The sequence below is a fragment of the Carya illinoinensis genome, chromosome 5, assembly GCF_018687715.1.
Source record: "Carya illinoinensis cultivar Pawnee chromosome 5, C.illinoinensisPawnee_v1, whole genome shotgun sequence".
Classification (NCBI taxonomy): domain Eukaryota; kingdom Viridiplantae; phylum Streptophyta; class Magnoliopsida; order Fagales; family Juglandaceae; genus Carya; species Carya illinoinensis.
Window position 1 is genome coordinate 36907952 of NC_056756.1, and position 21848 is coordinate 36929799.

General features: G+C 34.6%; 1 protein-coding gene and 1 non-coding gene across 3 annotated transcripts; both read left to right on the forward strand.

Annotated features, from left to right (window-relative positions):
• The first annotated feature begins 11475 nt into the window (after positions 1-11475).
• TRNAS-AGA lies at positions 11476-11557 on the forward strand. The gene has a single exon. It is a non-coding gene; the product is annotated as a tRNA-Ser (tRNA).
• A 1992-nt stretch (positions 11558-13549) lies between these two features.
• On the forward strand, positions 13550-20619 carry LOC122308921 (probable sulfate transporter 3.3). 2 transcript variants are annotated; one of them, XM_043122201.1, is made up of 14 exons: positions 13550-13694; positions 14034-14491; positions 14639-14687; positions 14811-15018; positions 15179-15350; positions 15812-15877; positions 18018-18131; positions 18222-18338; positions 18442-18568; positions 18684-18970; positions 19497-19687; positions 19808-19893; positions 20099-20175; positions 20322-20619. In XM_043122201.1, exons 2-14 carry the CDS (start codon positions 14189-14191, stop codon positions 20493-20495), a joined length of 1971 nt encoding a protein of 656 aa, XP_042978135.1. In that variant the 5' UTR covers positions 13550-13694; positions 14034-14188; the 3' UTR covers positions 20496-20619. The 2 variants fall into 2 exon arrangements, with proteins under 2 accessions (XP_042978135.1, XP_042978134.1); XM_043122200.1 differs by lacking the exon at positions 13550-13694 and adding an exon at positions 13719-13872.
• Positions 20620-21848: the final 1229 nt, after the last annotated feature.

Below are 21848 nucleotides of genomic sequence, written 5' to 3' on the forward strand. Positions count from 1 at the left end.
TATTCTGTTTCTTTTCTTCTTTCTCATTCTCTTTTCTTTCTTTTCCTTTTTCTCCTCCCTGTTCTTCTTGATTTTCTTCTTCTTCTTCTCTTCACCTCTTTCTTCTTCAGGCGGCTTATTCTTCTCATTCTTCTCATGTGTGGCTTGGTCGCCATTCGTACTTTTCTCTAAACGCTTGCCGAGGTGGGGAGGAGGAATTGTGGCAGAAATCATGAATGAGCGCCCCTAAACATGAGACTGGTTGGGGGACATCAGGAACCAGTCGATGTGAGCGAGCATCAGTAGGAAATCAGTCCAGAGTTGGTCGGGGTGAGCCTGAGCCCAAGAGCGGATGGTTTCAATTCGGCCTAGCTCCTGAGTTGACAAAGGCTCCATATTCGCCTACAGACTCTTGTCATCAGGAGGGGCACCCCAGATTGCCATGATTGGAACATCTCTTAAACGAGCTTTAGAGGCGGGTAATTCCCAACCTTGGCTAGTGATAAAGAAGAACATGCTCGTCCAATTCTTGGCATTTGAATGTCGAGTCTCAAATCGGGCCAACGTTTGCCCTTTGTCTTTATTACAAAAGCTGACAGTATTGCCCTTGGCAGTGGGCCTCACATTGTAAAAAGATAAAAACTCTTGAGCAGTCAAGTTAGGGTAAATGTTCTCGATGGGTTCCAAAGCCATGCAGAAAATCAAGCAGGCACAGAGAAAGGCCCTCAGGACGAAGGGATGGAGTTGAGCGGGCTTCAAACCCAGCAGATCTAAAATGTTGTGAAGGGAGCGATAGAAAGGAAGTCTTAGACCGTGAAACAAAAGAGAAGTGGTTAGGGTTACTTTGCAGGCAAACCCTTCCCTGTCGCAGCACCTAGACATAGGAACATCCATCACTGCATCCTCAAGGATGTGGTATTCCTTCCTAACCGCTGGAAGATGTTTATGCCTCAATGCAGAACACCACCCATACCCATCGAAGACTGGGGTTTCTAGTGCAGGGAAAGGTTGCTCAGAACTGCTACCGTATTTAGCTATGGAATCTTGAAAAGAAAGATGGCAAGGAAATAGAAGAAACGAGATGGGTAGATGCCAAGAAGCAAGAATAGAGATTAGCATGGGCTAGAATGAAAACAGGGAAGGTTGTAAAAGAAAGAATGAGCAAGAATTGTAGATGGGTATTTAAAAGGGGCGAATACAAAATGCCAGCTATAGACATCATGACCTGACACAGGAGTAGAAATGTAACTGTCACACGAAATTCTTACCAATGCAACGTTAACAGTTAATCATGAGGGACTCTTCGATTTTTGAAAATGTGAAGGATTAGCAGGGTACGTAGCGACTGGTAGATGGGCTAGGAACTGTTTGAAAACAAGGCTTAATAGGAAAAGGGGCCCATAGCCAAAAAAAAAAAAAATTACATTATAATCATGAAAGTATTCTTGAAAAACTGTCAACATAAAATTCTCCACTCCATGAAGTGAAGGGAATTAGCAGGGTAGCTGAGGGGCACATTTCGCATTAAAGCCCAGTATGAAGGTCCTCTATAAGCAAGTTTGAATTGAAAGGCTCAACAAGAATATGCATACTTATGTCACCTTATTCTGGAAGAGATAAGTTTCATGCACATACGTACATCAGTTACGTAAGGATAAACTCAGTGCAGGATAAGCATCACAGGATAGTGATCTCGTACAAGGATGATCTAGTCCAACATATTTCCCCTATATATACCAGGTAACTCCCAAGAATGAAGTTAAGCTGAATTATATACTTTCAAGAGATATTATACTAACTTAAGTATCGGAGTATTCTCAGGTGCACCCCACAAGAGTTTTTTTACCATTTGCATGTGAATGGTTGCATAGGTGGTGGTGGGATACGTCCTTAACACTACTCGCAGTCCAGGAATAGGTGTTTGATGATCTCTTCTACTACATGATTGCAAAAGGAGCACACTGTAGATCAGCCTTCGTCAATCACCTTCGAATGATCTCTACATTTTGACATTTGAAGATCATAGCGTGCATCCTCCATGTTATCTTCCAGACGAGAAGCTTTTTGGTCTCTTATGGATATATGTTTCATGACCAAAGTGTTGACCAATGTTTAGGGATAAGGGCCCATGATTGTTAATTGAGATTGTCGGCCTAACACGTAGCTTGATTTTGATTGTTTAGGTGCCCGAGCCTTCTCGTTTAGCGCATATATCCATTCATCAAGGTCATTTCCTTGGGTAGCAGGTCTTCATAACTAAACTTTTTATTAGACCTATTACTATACATATCTCATATTCGTAGGTTTAAAATTATGTACCATTACAAGAAAATCACTTATTTACTGTCAGTTGATTTTTGTCAAAATTATTATTTCTTGTTAAAATAAATATATTCTCATTACAAATAGTCATTTTCTTCATAAATAACTCGTTATAAATGCTTATTTATTTTGTAACGTGTAACTTTTGATAAGTACTAGCCATTGACTATAATCTCAACAACAAATATACGTGTGACCAACCGCTCATTTGTTTTCTCGATTGGTCATGATCAATCTTTCCTTTACGTTTTAAATCTCGAAATTGTGTTTTAAATTTAGTAGACGATTTTTAACTGGAGTCCAGTATTTTAAAGTCTTTGAAATATTTTAAATATCCAAAATTATTTTAAATGGGATATTTTTAGTGTTATTGAACCAATCCTAATTTAAAGTAAGCCTTTTTATATTTTGAAGTGCCAAAAATAATATAATTTTAGCAAATCATTTTATTTAAATGATTTTAGTTCTTTAAGAGTATTACTGAATATTCATTATTTTATTTTATGTTAAAAATTCTATTTATTTAGATGGCTTTATTCCTCTTAAAAATATTTAGTAAACTTCATTATGTTATTTTATGATGAAGATTATTATTTTTAGATAAATAAAACAAAGTTGAGGTTTAAATGTAGTCTCATTTCATCTTTTACTTATTTAATTAATTTATTTAAAGTGTTAAATCTCCACCGTTGGATCTAGATTAGGGACCCCTAGCTGTAGGGATATGATTAAATCCCTAAAAACCCTAATCCTCTCTCTCTCTCTCTCTCTCTCTCTCTCTCTCTCTCTCTCTCTCTCTCCCTCCCTCCTCCCCCGCAACCCAACCCAAGCCACCGCTGCACGTTGACAGCAGCACCCATCCACCATGGCCCCCTCTCTCCCTCCTCCCTCAGTTTCTCTCCTCATGGCACCACCACCAATTGGGCCACCGTGAGCAGTTCCACAAGCTAGCTGACTACCCCCTCCTCAGCCCCTCACTTTCTTGCCATCGATCTGCCCCTTTCTTTCACAGATCTCACTCGATCTTGTAGTCGCATGCCACCACCGCACAACCCAAATCCCAACACCAAATAGCCATAAACCTCCTCCCAGGTCGAGCCACCCCCGTCCACCACTGTTCCACCCTAACCCCCGCGTCTCTCTCTCCTTCTTTATTTCTCAACCCACGGCCCCAGCTCTTCCTGCACTACCACTAGCCCTCCGCCACCAAGCCTTGCTGCAACCATCTCCCACATGGCAAGAAACTGTGAAGCCCAAGCCTCATCGCAACCCCATGCCACCACCATACCCTAGCCAGCCCAAGGCTCTCTCTCTCTCTCTCTCTCTCTCTCTCTCTCTCTCTCTCTCTCTCTCTCTACCTCATGACCTCATCGCCACCATCCATGGCGGCACTATCACCATACGCAAAACCCACCTCTTGCCACCACCATGAAGTCCCTCCAAACCCTAGCTCAGCCCCTCCTCATGGCTAGCCTCCACCGTAGCCCATCACAGCCTTGTGTTAAGGTCATGACAATGACTACCAAGCCCCAACTCGGCTCCTCCTTGCATGTAAGGAGCCACCACCGTGAGAACACCAGACAGTGACTGGTACACAATGCTTTTAGCCCCTCAGTATGGTACAAATTCTATCTCTTTCCCTCGATAATTTAGTATGTTATGAAGTTGATATTAAATGGTGTCGTGATTGTGGTATGTTGTGAATTGTGAACAGAGTTGTTTGTGGTGTGAAGTTGTGATGTGGTTGTACTTTGTGAAGTGTTGGGATGATTGTGTAGTTGTAAAGTGTGTTCTGTGGTTATGTAGTTTGAAGTGATGGGCTATTATGTAGTGTGTGGTGTAGTTGTGCGTTGTGTGAAGCAATGTAATTGGATGTGAAGTTGTGATGTGGTTGTGTAGTTGAAGTGGTGGGATTATTGAGTAGTTGTGTTGTGGTTGTGTGTAGTGTGAAGTAATAGGATGTTGTGCATTGTGATGTGGTTGGTGTTATAGTTGTATGCTCTGTGAAATGATGAGATCATTAAGCAGTTGTGTTATGGTAGCATACTGTGAAGTAATGGGATGTGTAGTTGTGATGTGGTTGTATGTCATGTAGGCCGAGTAAAGTATTGGAGTAAGTTATGTAGTTCGGATGTGCTGTGTATAGTGATGTGTTGGTTGGGATTGTATTGGCTAGCAAGAAGCTTGTAAAAGCAAGTGGGTGTTTAGGTCGACTATATGTTGGTCTTATGTGACAAAAGGGTAAGGTACATATGTGAATACAGTAAACTGGTTGGACGCATGTGCTGGACAGATTTACCATATGTAATGGATAATCTATCTTAAACATGAGTACATGATGTTTAAGCCTCAAGAGTGGCTTAAAGTTGTGTATGCATGGTTTAGATTACAATGAAGTGTTGGTTAGATTATGCATGAATGGAGGAAAAAATGTATATATTGACTAGAATTGAGACGTATGACTTGAATAGTTCAAGTTATGCATTTGAATGGATGGTTTGATGGGAAGAGTGTGATGAAGGTGATAGCGTTTCTTAATTGTTATAGTGAATCGAGTTTACTTTAAAGGATAAGAACTTGAAGTAGAATGCTATGTGTTGGAAATGTGACCTCAGGTAGGTCCCAAGCTATGTGTTCAAGAATTTAGGAAACGTGATAAAGGAAAATATAGAAGATGGACAAATGAACTTGGATAGAAGAGTATATCTAAGTGAAGGAAGTTTAAATAGATGGTAGTTTATGTAAATTCTAAGTTTAAGTTACAGATGCACTTGAAGATAGAATGATGTTAAGTTATGTATGCATGTAAGTTTCCATCTGACATGCAAATGAATGGACTACATGAAATGAACATGGCACTGAGTCCAGATAAGTATTATGTTCATACCTTTATAGAGTTTTTTAATGATATGAAATTAAATGAAATGTTTCTTGTTATGATGCTTTAAGAAATGAAATGAAATGATGTTTTATGAAGTATGCTATGTATTGATGTTTAAAGATATAAGTATGTAATGGATTTCTTTGGAAGCCCCTATGTATGCACCCAAACTAATAGTTGTATGCATGTGAATGAATGTTATATGTAGTAGCTATTGTCTTTACTTTCCATGAAACGAAATGTTGAGGTTTATGCTTGATGCTTTTAAATGATGTTTAAATAATTGGATGAAAGTGTATTTAAATGACGCTATGAAATAATGTTTAAACGAGGCTATGAAATGATATTTAATGGATGCTATGAAATGATGTTTACTGATGATGTTTAACCTTATCATTTTAAATGATGTTTGTGAATGAAAAGGACTGAAAGAAATGAATTAATGAAAAAGAAATTAATGAAAAGAATGACTGAATGAAAGGAAAGAAAATGAATTAATGTTTTAATATATGAAAATACGTAACAGCCGTAACTGAATGAATGAATGATGGTACTAAAGGACTGGGCAGATTGCAATGTTAAGTAAATAGTACTGGAAGTGCACCCAATTCTACGCCCTGATTGAAAGAGATTCCAAACCTGTGGCCATGGATGGAATCTAGATCTAAAAGACGGCTAACCCTAACACATGAAGTGTAACAATATGTACCGGCCAAAGAAAAAGTGAAAGAGTAATTGAATGTACGAATGCTTGATTTTTTCATGAATCAATGTATAAGGTGTGAAAAATGTTTTATGAGAAAGGAAAACCTTTTTAAAGAAAAATACCAACTTGTAATGTTTTCAAACGAAATGAATGTTTTATGTAAAGTTTGTAGATAAATATTGAATGCATAACTGAGAACCTATATTCGTATATTGTTACAATATGAAATAATGTTTAATGAGTATTTAACTCACTTTATTTTTATATATGTCCCTCCTCCTCCTAGGGACAAATGAGGAAGAAGCGTCAGGACAAGCATGGCCCAAGGTAATAGTGATTGAATCCTAGGTAAGTTTTATGTAACGTGTGAAAGAGTATTTTTGTAAAATGACTTTTATTCTTAGTTTAATTATTTCCACTGCAAAACTCTCTCTTAGATTTATAGAGTAAATGTTAATTTTAAATTTAGAATCTTTCATATCCTGTAAATGAAAGAAGGGTAAATAATTCTTATGTCATTTTCTAAAATCATTTTCTAAAGTCTTATCAAGAGGATGGGCGTTACAATATATCAATTGCAATAAAATGATCTATAATGGCAAGATAAGGATGAGGATCATCATGTACTAATGTAGCTTTGCTTTTAAAGCAATAGCATATGGATATCATTATTTGTGTAAACTGTAAAGTTAAATAATGTTGACAATTAATTTGGTTTCTAGTGCACATTATTAAAATTATATATTCAACATATGCTCACATTGTTCATGGGCCATATGTTGTTTGGTTGTGATTTACATCAAACAATAATGATTATGAGACCTAATAAGCTAAATATATAAACTTTGTGGATTAATATTTTCATCCTTAATTTGTAATATTTTATAGATTAATGCTTAAGAAAGATGATTATCGGGTGGTGGAATCCAAGGTTCACCAACTCTCCTAGAATTAAGCAGTACGTACAGCTCCTTTTTGAGTCTTCAGTCATCAATTAATTACCTTGGGATTTACTTCTAATCTTATCACAGTGGATTGTCATGTTGTCGTTGTTATTAATCATTCCATAGATGACTAATGTATTTTGTAGTCTTTAGATGTGACCCCAGATGCAGGATTAGCTAGGTAGGATCCTCTCCATTTGTAGTTGAAAATTAATGGTATTAATTGAGCTTAACATATGAGATATTTTGATATTTTATATTATGTTGAGGATTGAAATTATTAATTAATAAAATATCTCATATTTTTCGTTAAATGAATATTATATAATTCACTTGAAATGGATAGGAGTATTTTAATATGTAATGTAGGTGGGCATGAGATTAATTTGCTGATCAAGAATATGTAAACTTTGAAAGAAGAAATATGCCATTTTCTACACTTTTGTCCCTCTCTCATCACTATATATATATATATATATTATATATATTTATATAAAACAGTAAGAATCTTTTTAAAAAGGCATGCGACCAATCAGTAAGAATCTCTTTAAAAAGACATGCGACCAATCAGTCTTTTAGAGACAGTAGTCACTCGGGACTTTTGAAAATTTGTCGGTTTGTATCGAAAGATCAGTCATCATATAGCCTTAGAATGTTTTCTGAATCATATCTAAATATGTTATTAATATATATATATATATATATATATATTTATGTAGATGTAAGATTACTAATCAATCATTAGATCTGATCTTATTTTTATAAAAATAAAAACTCAAAGGTTGGTAGATAATATCACATGATCAACACAGTATAATAAGAATGAAAAGCTTAAACCTTATTTAGCTTCGAAAAAAATTCAGATCCGAATTTTAATATATAATTCAAACACCAAAATAATTCAAGTTCAACAAGAGGTTCATGTTCGTTGGATTACAGCTTGAAGTCTATGTATATGGAGTCTTCCTGAAATTACCAGCTAGTGAAGTCTTGAATAAAGTAAAGTTGAACCCTTCTTGAAAGACAGCAGATAAGTAAAAGAACTCAGCTTCAATTTCGGTTTTACATATGAGTAAACGGCCGTCTAATTAAAGGTAAAGAATTCGTGTTTTCCAGCTTTTTGGCCTATTCCAAAGTCTTTTGTCTTTTTTTAGTTGAAGTCAAGTCGTTCGGTCTTCACGTAAGGTCAGGGACTAAGCCATGTACACGGACGGGCCCAAATATTGGAGAGAAAAAAATAGTAACCTCTTTTGCCTCAAATAAAAAAGAAAAATACTTTGTGGTGGGGGTAAATATAGCAGTACCAAAATATGCAAGGAACAATCTATTGGGTGACCCTCATAAAAAATAAAATAAAAAATATGAGAAAACAGAAGGGAAAAGAGGACAATAAAAAACAAAACGTCATAGCTCAAGAAATGAAGTCGGATACGCAAAGGGTCAGATGATAAAGTGACATAAAATTGATATTCCTCACCAACTATTTCCAAGGCCTCAATAAAAGGGATTTTCCTACCCAAACCGGGGGAGTGGCTTCTGGGTAGCTTTAGCTGGATCAGTACTGGGAGGACCTTTTCAACCTCACTGTGAAAGACTCCAAAGATATTATTTTCTAAGTTGAAGGTCATTAACCCCTATTCTACTATGAGATTCAAGTAATCACGAAAGACTGTAAAATATATATATTATAGTGAATTTATTCTCCAAACATCCTGTAGATATATATTTTATGCCGAACCATATAAGCTCATGTGTCTCTCTTATTTGCATTTCATTTACTATTTATTGTTATGGATGTGCGTATGTTCATACTATACTGACTCCCCAACCACCATTGTGAGTCTTTGACTGTATTATTATGGCCCAAATCACCTCCAAGGGTTGTGGATGACTCTTTCTCTCTTTCTAACCTATGTACGATTTTGTGCACTAATACTTTGCATTCAACTATCAAAATTTTCACTTTTCTTATTAAATTACTAAAAAACATATATTGTAACTCCCAAATTGAAGTAGATAATTATTTGGTATGCAAAAAAAAAAAAAAATGCATATTTAAATATTTAGCTTGTCATGCATGATTATTTTTATTTTGAAATTATTGTTATTTTGGGGTCTCTTATCATATTAACCCGTGAGGTACTATATATTTTGAAAATTACCGATCATAATTAATTGAAATTGAAATTGAAATTTATAAATACTCTATATAATACGAGAGATCATTTTTATGTTCCTATTGTACATAATTTTTGTGAATCATATTCTGTTTCTACACGTACAATTTGTTACATGATCACTTGATTTGATTTGTAGGTCAAGTAACTCTTTATGTCATTTCATTTTATTTTGTGAGATTCAGGATCGCATGATGAACATGAGTTGGATTGATCTTTTCACTGATTTGGTAAATTAGGTAAAGCCTAGATTTTTCTAACCTTCTTGATAAATAATGCCTGAATGATTTTGGGGACCTCTTTTATTTACGAAGATGGGCTCCAAGAATACCCAGCTAGATCTTCAGTCAGATTTTGTTGCTTTTAATAAAAAAAATTTCCAATGATTTCTCATAATTAAGCTTTCATTTTAAGCGTATGATGTCATTAATTAGCAAGTTAATTTTATCTTTGTATAGAAGCATCTACCTAAGCTGTTTTTGTTCTCATCTTAATCAATTTATGTAGATAAATTCAGTACTGAAGTTCTGATGAAAGGATATATGAAAGCGAAATTCGAAAGCAAAATACAATATCAGCAACAGCTGCATGGTTGGAGTTCATACAAGAAAGTGGATCTGATCATGCATCGTATATCTCCCACTAATTGTTTGTTTTGTAGCAGAAAAAAAAAAGGGGGATCGAGGGATCTCTGATGATCATGCATTTTCATCCACTTATTGAAATCTGGTTGACATTCAAAGGGCCGGCCACATTTTGTCATGCCATCACTCATGAATATCGCTTTGTTATTCCTAAAGCATATTTTCTTTGATTTCTTTGTGGTTCAAAAGTTCTCCAGAAAAGGGAAAACTGTACATTATGCTTTAGGACCATCATATTCTTTACCCAAAGCTGGATGTTGGATGCATGGTGGCTCCGGCTCGTTATCTTTTAACAAGCAAAGACAGTACCTTTTCTCCATCATGTGGCACTTATTTTTCATGCAGATTTTGACTCCATACAGGAATAAATTCTGGAACAAATGCATGCCGGCCAGTACTCATTTTGAAGTGGAGGTAGAATCGTTCTGATCGAAACCATTATGAATTAGCTGTCCCAATCGATAGCGTGCATACGAAAATGGCTCACTCGAGACTTTTATGCCGTCCATAGAGATCATATACATGTTTGGATCTATTAAGATGTGGTTTAGAAAGATCTAATACATTCCAATCCCATCATTACAAGATAGACAAATATGGATGCTAAGTGCAGGTGTGACATTAATCAACCACTCAATTTACAAGGCCGGCCTAGACCTTCTCACGTCATAGAACTATATATAGAAGTACACTCCAAGGTAATTTGGGGGTTGTTTGGATTCTAAGATGGTCTGATCTTATCCCATCTCATCTAACATTTAAACGTCATTCAGACATATATTTTTCAATTTCAAATTTTCAACTTTTTCATCTAACCATTACCTAATCATTACAAATTTTCTAAAATTCTAAACAAAAGACAAAAAATAATTCAATTTTTTCAAATTCTAAAAAAAAAATAATATTAAAAAGATATTTTAACTTTATAATATTTTTATTCAACATTTTATATATCTTCCAGCTCCAAAACTCTATAAAATATCGTAAAATTATTTCACTACTGTTCACAAATTATTTCACTTCTATTCACGAATTTCTCATCTCATATTATCCTCCAAACATTCCCTAAGCAGCTAAGCTAAGCCTGCTCGAGTTGATCAATTTTGGTCCTTGCAATTACACGTACAGTACACACACATATATAGTCATAGGATTAATGATTAACCTCTTTAATTAGACTAAGTTTGTTCTTGAGTGATCAGGGTCCCAAAATATGGAAATTTTCTTGGTGTAAATGATGATTGATAAATACGTAATTAGACTTGAGAGGACTCACTCCTAGTTGAACACGTTTGTGTGAGATCATCACCTCTAGTATTCACCAAGAATGCAGCTGTACTACTTTTGTTCTCCATCATCTCTTGCATGGAACATGCAATTATTATTTTATGCAAAGCTACCATTCTTGTCAGTATGTTTTTATAATTAATGTTTTAATTGGAAGACACTTTAATAAAATAATGATATTTTTATAATTTTATTTTATAAAAATGCAATTCATTTTTAAAATAGAGTTGTAAAAAATGGTTCTCTCTATAATATTGTTAAAATTTCCTGATCTTTTAAGAAAGTTTGTTCCACCAATATTGAGATGTCACTATTTTGCACCCTCCACACTTTTAGTTTGACACAAACAAATTAATATATAGGTGCATATATGCAGCATGGGGTCCTCTTTCAAAGTTCTAATATTATCTCCTTCTTGCTTTAATTTTCCTTTTCTTTTTACACCCGTATCTCTTTATCCTGGTCCAATCTTTGATTCACTGTTATGTCAATCTCAGTGACTATGTTTAATACTACTTATCTTTAAAACATAAATGTGGGCGTGCCGGAGTGGTTATCGGGCATGACTAGAAATCATGTGGGCTCTGCCCGCGCAGGTTCGAATCCTGCCGCCCACGTTCCATCTTTTGCTTTTTATCTTGCCTCAATATTGAATTTATATTTACTATTTAAAAAATTCATCCAATTAAATAAGATGTGGTACATGCATTATTATTCGATAATAGAGAAGTATGATAAGAGTGTGGTATATAACATAACTCATTTTTTATGATCTCATAATATAACATTATATAATTAAAACATGATGAGAATTGAGATGATGAATAGTATTATTTTCTAATTGACGACTACCAAGTAGTTTACTCATGCCATGAGTGTCTTTGATCGGGCGAAACTTGGCATCACTTTTGTAAAAAATGAAAATTTAAATTCAGATAAAACTTTGGATACTGATTTTGCAATTAATACCAAAAAAAATATTATAAACTTAACTCAAAATACAAAATATTCTCAACACTCAATTTAGAGACAAACAATTTATGACATAAATTATAGTAATAAAATATCACAAATTAGTGATAAACTTAATATGCTTTATTATTAATGTTAAGAAGAGAAAATATCAATGAAATGTACAAAAGAGTATAGAAAAATACTTACCGTAAATAAAATTTTTGTTAAAGAATAAAGTAGTATAACACCAAAATTAATTTTCATTTTTTTAAAATATAATTTGGGACTAGATTATATATTCTTATGTTATTGATCTAGTCAACTGACTAATTGTGTGCGTGTCAAGGATTAATTCATGATATTGATCTGTTCCTCAATCATCATGCATGGCAGCAATATTCATCCACAAGAACGGGAAGTAGTGCAGCAGCTACCACAATCTAAATTGCGGTCGGTATGCAACTACCTACGAACAACGGATAGTGGTCGGCCCATTTCAGATCTTCTGAGTGACTTTTAAAATAAATAATAAAATTTACTTCTTATTTATTAATTTAAATTAAAAAAAAGACAGTTATTTCATATATATATATATTAGAACTATAAAAGTGTTGAGTTTAAATCTTGACTTTATACTTTATATTATTTAATTAAATATTCACTCCATCAACTTAAACTTAAAAAATGATAATTTCAAAATTTCGTAAAAAATCTATTTTACGTATTAATATGGCTTTGATGCTTTTCCTTTTCAAATTGATATTTTGGTACATATTCTATATAATATATCATCTTAATTTTTATTATTTTTTTATTATTTTATAATATGATATTAGATAATTAAAAATTATTTATTATATTTTATTTATAAATTTATTATCTAATATCACGTTATGAAATGATGAAAAGAAAAAGAGGAAAAGAATGATGAATCGAATTTTTCAAAAGAGAAATGAGAGCTTTACTACCGCCAATGACATATATAAGAATCTTCGTGAAGCTGATCAATCGATCCGGGAAAACTACCTGACACCTTTTAACGTCCTAAAGTATCAATCAGAAGTAGGAGGCCGAGAGCGGAGAGCTACCCACAAAACGCAAAATCTATAATGGCGTTCAGTAATCGTACGTACGTACTTATGAATTAGCCAACCGACTTGTGTGTGTGTGGAGGCTGGAGCCAATTATCCACGCGCGCACAGACATTTTCCCATATTCATAAGCCAAACATACAATGCTGATGCCTGCAGATCGACCGTAATTTTAATGTTCGTAGGAGGATTGGGAAATGGGAACCGAAATATATAACCTCTCAGCACAGAGATCATGACTCTTAATTATTTGACATATTGATCATCTTCTCAGTGCCGCCTCAAACAAATAATTCTTATACGCAGAATTTCAAAACAAAACATTTTGATCTAAGATAAGATGGTGATTTCTTCGCACAAGGGTATGAGTAAGGTGGGCGGGGCCGGCGCTTTTGGTGGGTAGGTCATGTATGTGTCGTTTCCGCGTTATTGCCATGTGTTTGCATTTACATGCTTGATCTTCCTCGAAAATAAAAGTTACCGACTACTTTTATGGCTCTCTTTTCCATCTCTGAGCGGTATTAAAAATCCTCATAGAATTCATAAACAGCTAGCTAGCTTAGAAAAGTGCACCAATATCCGTGCAAGAGAGAGAACTGAAGAAGAAGAAGAGAGCAGTGAATGCTCAATCCAGATCCTAAAGAATATTCCGTCTCTGTTGGCCACAAATGCCATATATACAGCCATGGAACATGGCACTCTCGTCTATGTACTTTCAATGCTCTGATCTCTACTCTCTCTCTCTCTCTCTCTCTCTCTCTCTCTCTCTTATTGAGCTCGTATCTTCATTTGCTATGGCTCTTTAGTTTTCAAATACTAAACGAGGAAAAAACCATCTAGTGAGGGTAAATTTACAGAGCTAAGGCCCTATTCAACGTGCCAAAAAAGTGAGTGGGCTCAACCACCATTATTATGCTATTGATAAGGCACACCATGAATCTCTCTCTCTCTCTCTCTCTCTCTCTCTGTATATATGTACATGTGTGTATACGTATATATATACATATATTAGGCGTTTAATACTATTGTTTTCATTTTTTGCCGTTAGCTATATAGCCCAGTACTACTATGTATTTTAGCGGTCTCCGGAGAGGTTGACTGCAGATGGGGTGAAGAGGAACATAAAACGGAGTCAGGATTGCTCAACAGACGAGAACCAAACCATTCCATCTCTCTCTCTCTCTCTCTCTCTCTCTCTCTCTAATGGAGCCCAATATTGACGCCGGTAGCATGCACTCCCACTGCTTGGAAATAACGATGGAACTACACAAAGTTGTCCCCCCGCCCCCTAGGAGCACCTTACAAAAGCTCAAGACCAGGCTCAAGGAAACCTTCTTCCCCGATGACCCTTTACGCCAATTCAAAGGACAATCATTGAAGACCAAATTCATTCTTGGAGCTCAGTATATCTTTCCTATCCTTAACTGGAGTCCTAATTACAGCCTCAAACTCTTCAAGTCCGACATTGTTGCTGGTCTCACTATTGCTAGCTTAGCCATTCCTCAGGTTAATCACTTGATCATCTCGGTTTCTGTGTATTCATCTTTTTCTATCTTTTCATTTCATTTCATTCTCTTTTATGTCGTCTAAAGGAACTGAGTGCATTTGAACCTGTTTTCTTTTGTACTTTATGTTTTGCTTTCATTGTTTCAGGGTATCAGTTATGCTAACCTTGCCAATCTACCTCCTATTGTGGGTCTTTGTGAGTAGTACTCGTTTTTTATCATACCAATAATACTTTTACCTTTAAAGCTAGCTAGCACACTGTTTTATTATTCATGATTCTTACTTTTTTTCCTTTTCTTTTGCCTGAATTTACATAAAGATTCCAGCTTTGTTCCTCCACTTGTGTACGCTGTTCTTGGAAGTTCTAGGGACCTGGCTGTAGGACCTGTTTCTATTGCTTCTCTTGTACTGGGATCCATGCTTATGCAAGAAGTGTCTCCCAACAAAGATCCCCTCTTGTTTCTTGAGCTGGCTTTTACTTCAACCTTCTTTGCCGGTCTCTTCCAAGCTTCTTTAGGATTCTTAAGGTCATGAACTTTTCCTTTTTATTTATCTCTTAATTTCCCATATCCCTTTTCTCTTATTTTTCCCTCCCTGTACTCTGAAAAGTGAAAACAATATCCATATTCGTATATATTTTCTTGATTAGTAGAAATTGTAGGCTGAAACTTTTGGGATGAATTGCAGGCTTGGATTTATTATTGACTTTCTCTCGAAAGCTACTCTGATTGGGTTCATGGCTGGAGCTGCTATTATAGTCTCTCTGCAACAGCTTAAAGGCCTACTCGGAATCACCCATTTTACCAAACAAATGGGTTTGGTTCCTGTTTTAAGCTCTGTTTTCCACAACATAAAAGAGGTACGTACGTAATAATCTGTTGATCTAGATCTCATTCGCAGCATTTATGACGTACGGGCGCCTTAATTAAACAGTCGAAAGCCCACGGTTACAAATAAAGTAGCCCGGAGTATATTTATTGCAAGCAAGCATTAAATTAATTTAAAGCATTTTTATTTTTATGTTGCAAATACAAAGAAGCATTAATATATAATACTATTACTATATATCAATAACAGTATTAATTAATGAAGGTAAAACAAGTACTTTAAATGATTTCTTATAAAAAGTACTCATATAAAATACGTCTTAAAAAAAACAAATTGCATGATATGATGCTCGATGTCGGGTAATACACGTATGTGTAATGTGATGTTGGCATTTTTTATTTTTTTTTTCCCTTGTAATTAACATGATCTTCATGATCATCGTCTTTTGTTGTAATTAACATGATCTTCATGATCATCGTCTTTTGTGTGCAGTGGTCATGGCAAACCATAGTGATGGGATTTTGCTTCCTCGTCTTACTCTTGGCTGCAAGACACGTTGTATGTTATTCTTCCATCTATCCGGCCTTTTAGTACTCTCTAATTATATATTTGTCTGCCAGCACTGCTAACATACATATATTGATATATTGATGTAATTAATTAAAACAATTATTTTATATTAAAAAAAATAATATAATCATTAATCGTATTAATAAAATATATAAAAAATATGAAAAAATAACTGTATATATAATTTTTTTTTTATATATGTACATATATATAATATTATATCTGTTTAATTAGTTTCCGGCCTCTTAAAAAAATGCACTAGTCTTCAACCGTACGTACGTAAAATTAAATATATATATACTTCCATGACATACTTCATGTATTAATTATGTATGAACGGTTATGATTCACCAGTTCCTTACACTTGCCCATGGCGGTTGCATGGATTTCCACCGTTCGATACGAGTACACACACGTGGGGTCAACGACAAATAATTATATGATATTTTATCAGTCTCATCATGCATTAATTAATGGAAACTTACGGTATATGGGAATGGGCTTTTCTAGATGCAGTTGATAAATACAGTCGACTTGATTGTACAGAATAAATAAAAAAAAATTATAAAAATATTTTTTTTTATGATTGTATAGAATGAATAAAAAAAAGTTATAAAAATAATTTTTTTTTCATATAGGTCTTATATTAATTTATTTTTTTTAAAATGATTGCACGTCGATTACATTTGTCGACTGTAAAAATCATTTCTCTATGGGGATTAGCATTAATATTATTGGACGACCTTAATTCGTACGTACGACGTATATCGACTATGCTAGTACACCTAGAAGGTGCATGCATGGTTGCCTTATAATATGTGTATTCTAGCTAGTAATTTCAACTACTCGTACTTGAGCTGAAAGTTTTGCATGCAGAACACGTGTTACTTGTTGTCAGAATTAAAATTGTCGCTCCCCAAATACAAAATGATAAAAAAAAAAAAAAGTAATTAATTAATATGATATTATAAATTTAATATATCATATTAAATAATATCAATTTATAAATTTATTTTATATAATCTCTTTACATTTATAGTACTTTTAAAAAAAAAATTCTTTTACCTAGTTATTGATCCATTTTAGTAATTTTCTCTCAAACCGGCCTTATATAATTAATCGTGTTTGTGTATATATATATATATATATAAAGAAAAAAAAAAAAGTTTGTTTCATGTTTGGTTTAACAAACATTTTCATTTTTTTTATAAAAAATCAGATCGAATGTTTTAAATCTTAACTTTTTCTATTTCAACTTTTTATTTAATTATTATCTAATTTTTTTATAATTAGTAATCGAAGAAATGCCACATTTAAAATATAAACTACGAAGTGAAGTTATAAATTACATTAATAATTAATAATGTTCTTGTGAATAGTTTATATTATTTAGTATCTTGGATGCCTTCGTTAATTAACTATGTATTAACATTGACAAATGCATGTCTGTGGTGGCGGTTCTCACCTACGTATTCATGACTACCAAAGCAATTTTTGCAATTGAGTCGAGTAAAAAAGCCTCAAGAAGTGAAAGTTCAAGTTGGATATTGAGTTGAGTTGAGTTATTTATGAATAGTAATTAAGATGAATTTTGTAGAGTTTATCTAAGATAAGTTTAGATGTATTTGAATATTAAGATAAATTTATATATATTTATGGAAAGTTGAAAAAAATTATGTATTCTATATGTAAATAAATATTCGGTTAAAAAAAATTATGAGTCTCACGTGTAAAGATATTTTAAATTGAAATGAATTTAATTATTTAAGAGTTTAATGCTTAGACGTTAAAGTCAACTTAATATTAGACTGAATTGAGATGAAATCCAACTTCCAAACGGCCTGACGCTGCTGTCATAACCACTTATAAGTACAGTACCATTTTTGGCCTCGAGGATCGATAACAAGTATTTTACTTCTGACCTCAAAAGAAATATTAGATGCTAACGGAAGATTTTACCAAACTCATATATAGTTTTACTTTTCACTTATTTATTAATTACTATGCGAAGAAAGGCTCTTTAATTGACTTCTTATTCATTAATTTTTATAAGTTTTTCATTCGATTTCAACTTAATTCATTTTCCATTGAATAATAACATTAAGTTGCGTCTTTTATATATATGCAGAGCATGAGAAAACCAAAGCTGTTCTGGGTTTCAGCTGGAGCCCCTCTTGTGTCTGTCATCCTCTCAACCCTTCTGGTTTTTGCTTTCAAGGCTAATCATCACGGCATTAGCGTGGTAAGTTACTTGAGACTCAAAGGTTCACTTCTGGCCGGCCAACGTAACAAAAATCCTCATTACTAATTTTTAAGCTGTTTTGATTTGTAGATTGGAAAACTACAAGAAGGATTGAACCCACCTTCATGGCACATGTTGCATTTTCATGGGAGCCACCTTGGACTGGTAATGAAGACAGGGCTGGTCACTGGCATCCTATCCCTCACAGTAAGTTTTATTTCCTATCAATATTCAATATTTGTAATCATGTTTTTCTGGTTTTAACCACAAAATGCTAATCGATTTTCGTTTTAATTTTTGTTTCAAACAGGAAGGCATTGCTGTGGGAAGGACTTTTGCTGCTCTAAAGGACTACCGAGTAGATGGAAACAAGGAAATGATAGCTATTGGGTTAATGAATATGGTTGGCTCCTCCACTTCTTGCTACGTTACTACAGGTGCATGCCCACATGGCCCGCCTGTTTGAGTCAGCTTATTCCTACTTTCTTGTGAGAAATGTTATTCTTCATTTTGAATTTTATTAATTACTAACAAAACATTGAATAAATTCAGGTGCTTTCTCGAGGTCAGCTGTCAATCACAATGCAGGAGCAAAAACAGCAGCGTCTAACATAGTAATGTCTGTGACAGTCATGGTGACACTCCTCTTCCTCATGCCTCTCTTCCAATACACACCTAATGTTGTATTGGGTGCAATCATAGTCTCGGCAGTGGTTGGCCTCATCGATATCCAGTCTGCATATCACATTTGGAAGATCGATAAGTTCGATTTTCTCGTCACTTTATGTGCATTCTTGGGTGTTATTTTCATCTCAGTCCAACAAGGCCTCGCCATTGCGGTAAGTGTATGCATGGTTTCTGCAACTTTTAGAGATTAGTTCTTAGGTTATTCTTTCGTTTTTTAAAGAGGTTGGAACCCGTAGGTTTGTTATAAAACTCTCACTTGTCGCGGATAATTAAACACCGTGGAATTACAACAAAAGCCTCGGCAAAACTACTTGTTCTTACTCTTTCTTAAAGTACGTTTTAGCATCATCGTGACCTTGAACTTTCGTCTGTGCATCTACTTATTTGCTCATAGAAAACGAGTTGGCATGTTGTTTAGACAACATTTTAACATTATTGAAGGTTTACTTACAACTTTGAGGAATCCTATGGTTTTCTATACTCATGTTCAACATTTGGAACAACTTTTATTGATCATTTTTCATATTTATAAAATGAAGTTTTTCAAACAAGTAGGAACATGATATATATATATATATATATATGAAGATCAGACTAAAAGCTGGGTGTTTTGTTACATATGAAATTTTCATATTGTGCATGAAATGGAATGATGGTGATCATGTTCTTAATGAGCAGGTTGGAATATCTGTTTTCAAGATCCTCCTGCAAATTACGAGGCCAAAAACATTATTGTTGGGGAAAATACCTGGGACAGATATATACCGAAATCTTCATCATTACAAGGAAGCTACGACAGTCCCTGGTTTCCTCATTCTAAGTGTCGAATCTCCCATCAATTTTGCTAACATCACGTACCTTAATGAGAGGTAGTTAAATATTGTTCCTTTTTTTTTTCTCTTGTTTTTTTGGCAAATGATGTCAGTTTATGCACTAATTTTGGTCCTTTTTTTATATATGTTTTTCTATAAATGGCTTCTATTATGAAGGATTTTGAGATGGATAGAAGAACATGAAACGGAAGAAGATATTAAAAAACAATCAAGCCTCCAATATGTGATTTTGGACTTGTCAGGTAAATTCATTTTCAGTATGCATGGATTCAATTTTTATTTTTTTGAGAATACCATTTCAAGAAATCGATGCAACTTAGAGCTAGGCGATACCTAATCTGCCATTAATTTCTCAGTTTTTGTTCAAGCTGCATGCATGCCTATCAAACAAAGTCATAATAAAACTAGAACACGTACGTGTAACCTTAATTATATATACACTTTCAGCTGTGAGTTCCATAGACACAAGTGGAATCGTTCTATTCAAGGATTTGAGGAAAGCAATGGAAAAGAAAGGTGTTGAGGTAATGACATGAACTCTCTTGTATTCACCTCAGTCGATCTTATCCGTTAATTATAGGTTCTAAACCAGTGATTTGTTCACTGGATGTATGTGTATATATGTCAAAACTCCAATAATATATCTCATACTTCGAATGGGGTTTTGCAGCTTATCTTGGTGAATCCTCTGGGGGAGGTTATGGAAAAACTGCAGAAGGCAGACGAAGCTCGGGATCTCATGAGACCGGATAATCTTTACTTGACAATTGGAGAAGCTGTATCTTCACTTTCATTAACAATGAAGGGTCAGCCTTCAACCATGTATGGTACTGAAGGGACATAAAAAAGTAGCATATATATTGCTCATTACCAATTGCATGCATGCATGTAAATGCAGAAGAATAAGATGAATGAATATTGGGTGTAAACCAAGTTTAATTCTAATTTCTACATAAGTAGGATCAGTACATCTAATCTGCGTTCCAACTTAACTAAAGGCTTGTAAATTTTACTTGGGAAAATTAGTTCAATTCCAATATTGTCTAAAAGCTTGTACGTAGCTCCAAAAAGAATAAGAGCATATGATGAGACAAGCCTGCATCATGTTTGTTAAGAATGTGTTTCACACCACCTACAACACAGATAACCTGCAATGAATTAAATGAGAGGGCACACGGGGTATCTAGTGGAACTTTGATGCCTAAGTTAGAAAAGTAATCTCAATATAAGTTTATGAAAGAATGAATGTGTTACCTTTAGATGCTATTTATAGAGGTATGATAATGATGACGACGACTGACTTCCAAAATTTATCTTGAATACTCTTGGTATAAATTGGAGTAATCACCTTCCTAATAAGTCGGTGTTATCTATCCTATTACCCACAATGTATATCCATAAGACCAACTCTTGGGCTTGTAGCTCAGCCTTTGGGATTTCATTAGACTTGGGCCCATTAATACATGGGTTCTAAATATCTCATTACTACAAAGCGCAGTGATAGAAAATAACTTCTCCATGGGCAATGCGGGATGGAGGTGTAGATCTGGCATTTGATGCACTTCTTTGCAAATTGCTTGGTGTCCTAAGGGCATTGGGCCAATAATAGCTAGCCTTGAGGGCTTTCTTCGCCAATGCTTTCCCACCCGAATGGTTCTCACAGATGCCCTCATGTATTTCTGTTAGGACGTATTGTGCCTCCTTTAGTGAGATACATCTTAGTAAAGGGACGGTGAACTATTTTTTATAAAGAATTCCATCCACTCTAACGAATCATGTTGTGCTCCTATTGATCTTCCTGGCTGCCTCTTTTTGTTCAAGGAGCTTGCCAGAGTCTAAGTATTTAGAAATTTCCTTGGCCCATTTTGGGTCTACTAGCCCTAGCTAATTCACTTGCATTCCAATTGATGGAATTTCTATCACCCTTCCGTGTAGCTCCCAGGGGAGGTTTACTTCCTCCTTTGCGGAGAAAGCTTTGGCCAGTCTATCTCCTATGGCATTATCTTTTCCTGGTATCTGTTCAAGACTAAAGTAGGCCAATTGGTTGCGGATCTCTAACACTCAACTTAGGTATTGTTTCAACTTTTCCATTTTTGGATATTCACCCTAGTGACCTGGTGCTGGTTTACCATAATTTGCATATCTGCCTTTGCCTCAATCTCCATGGCACCTAGTGCATTGGTGATTGAGAGTTAGC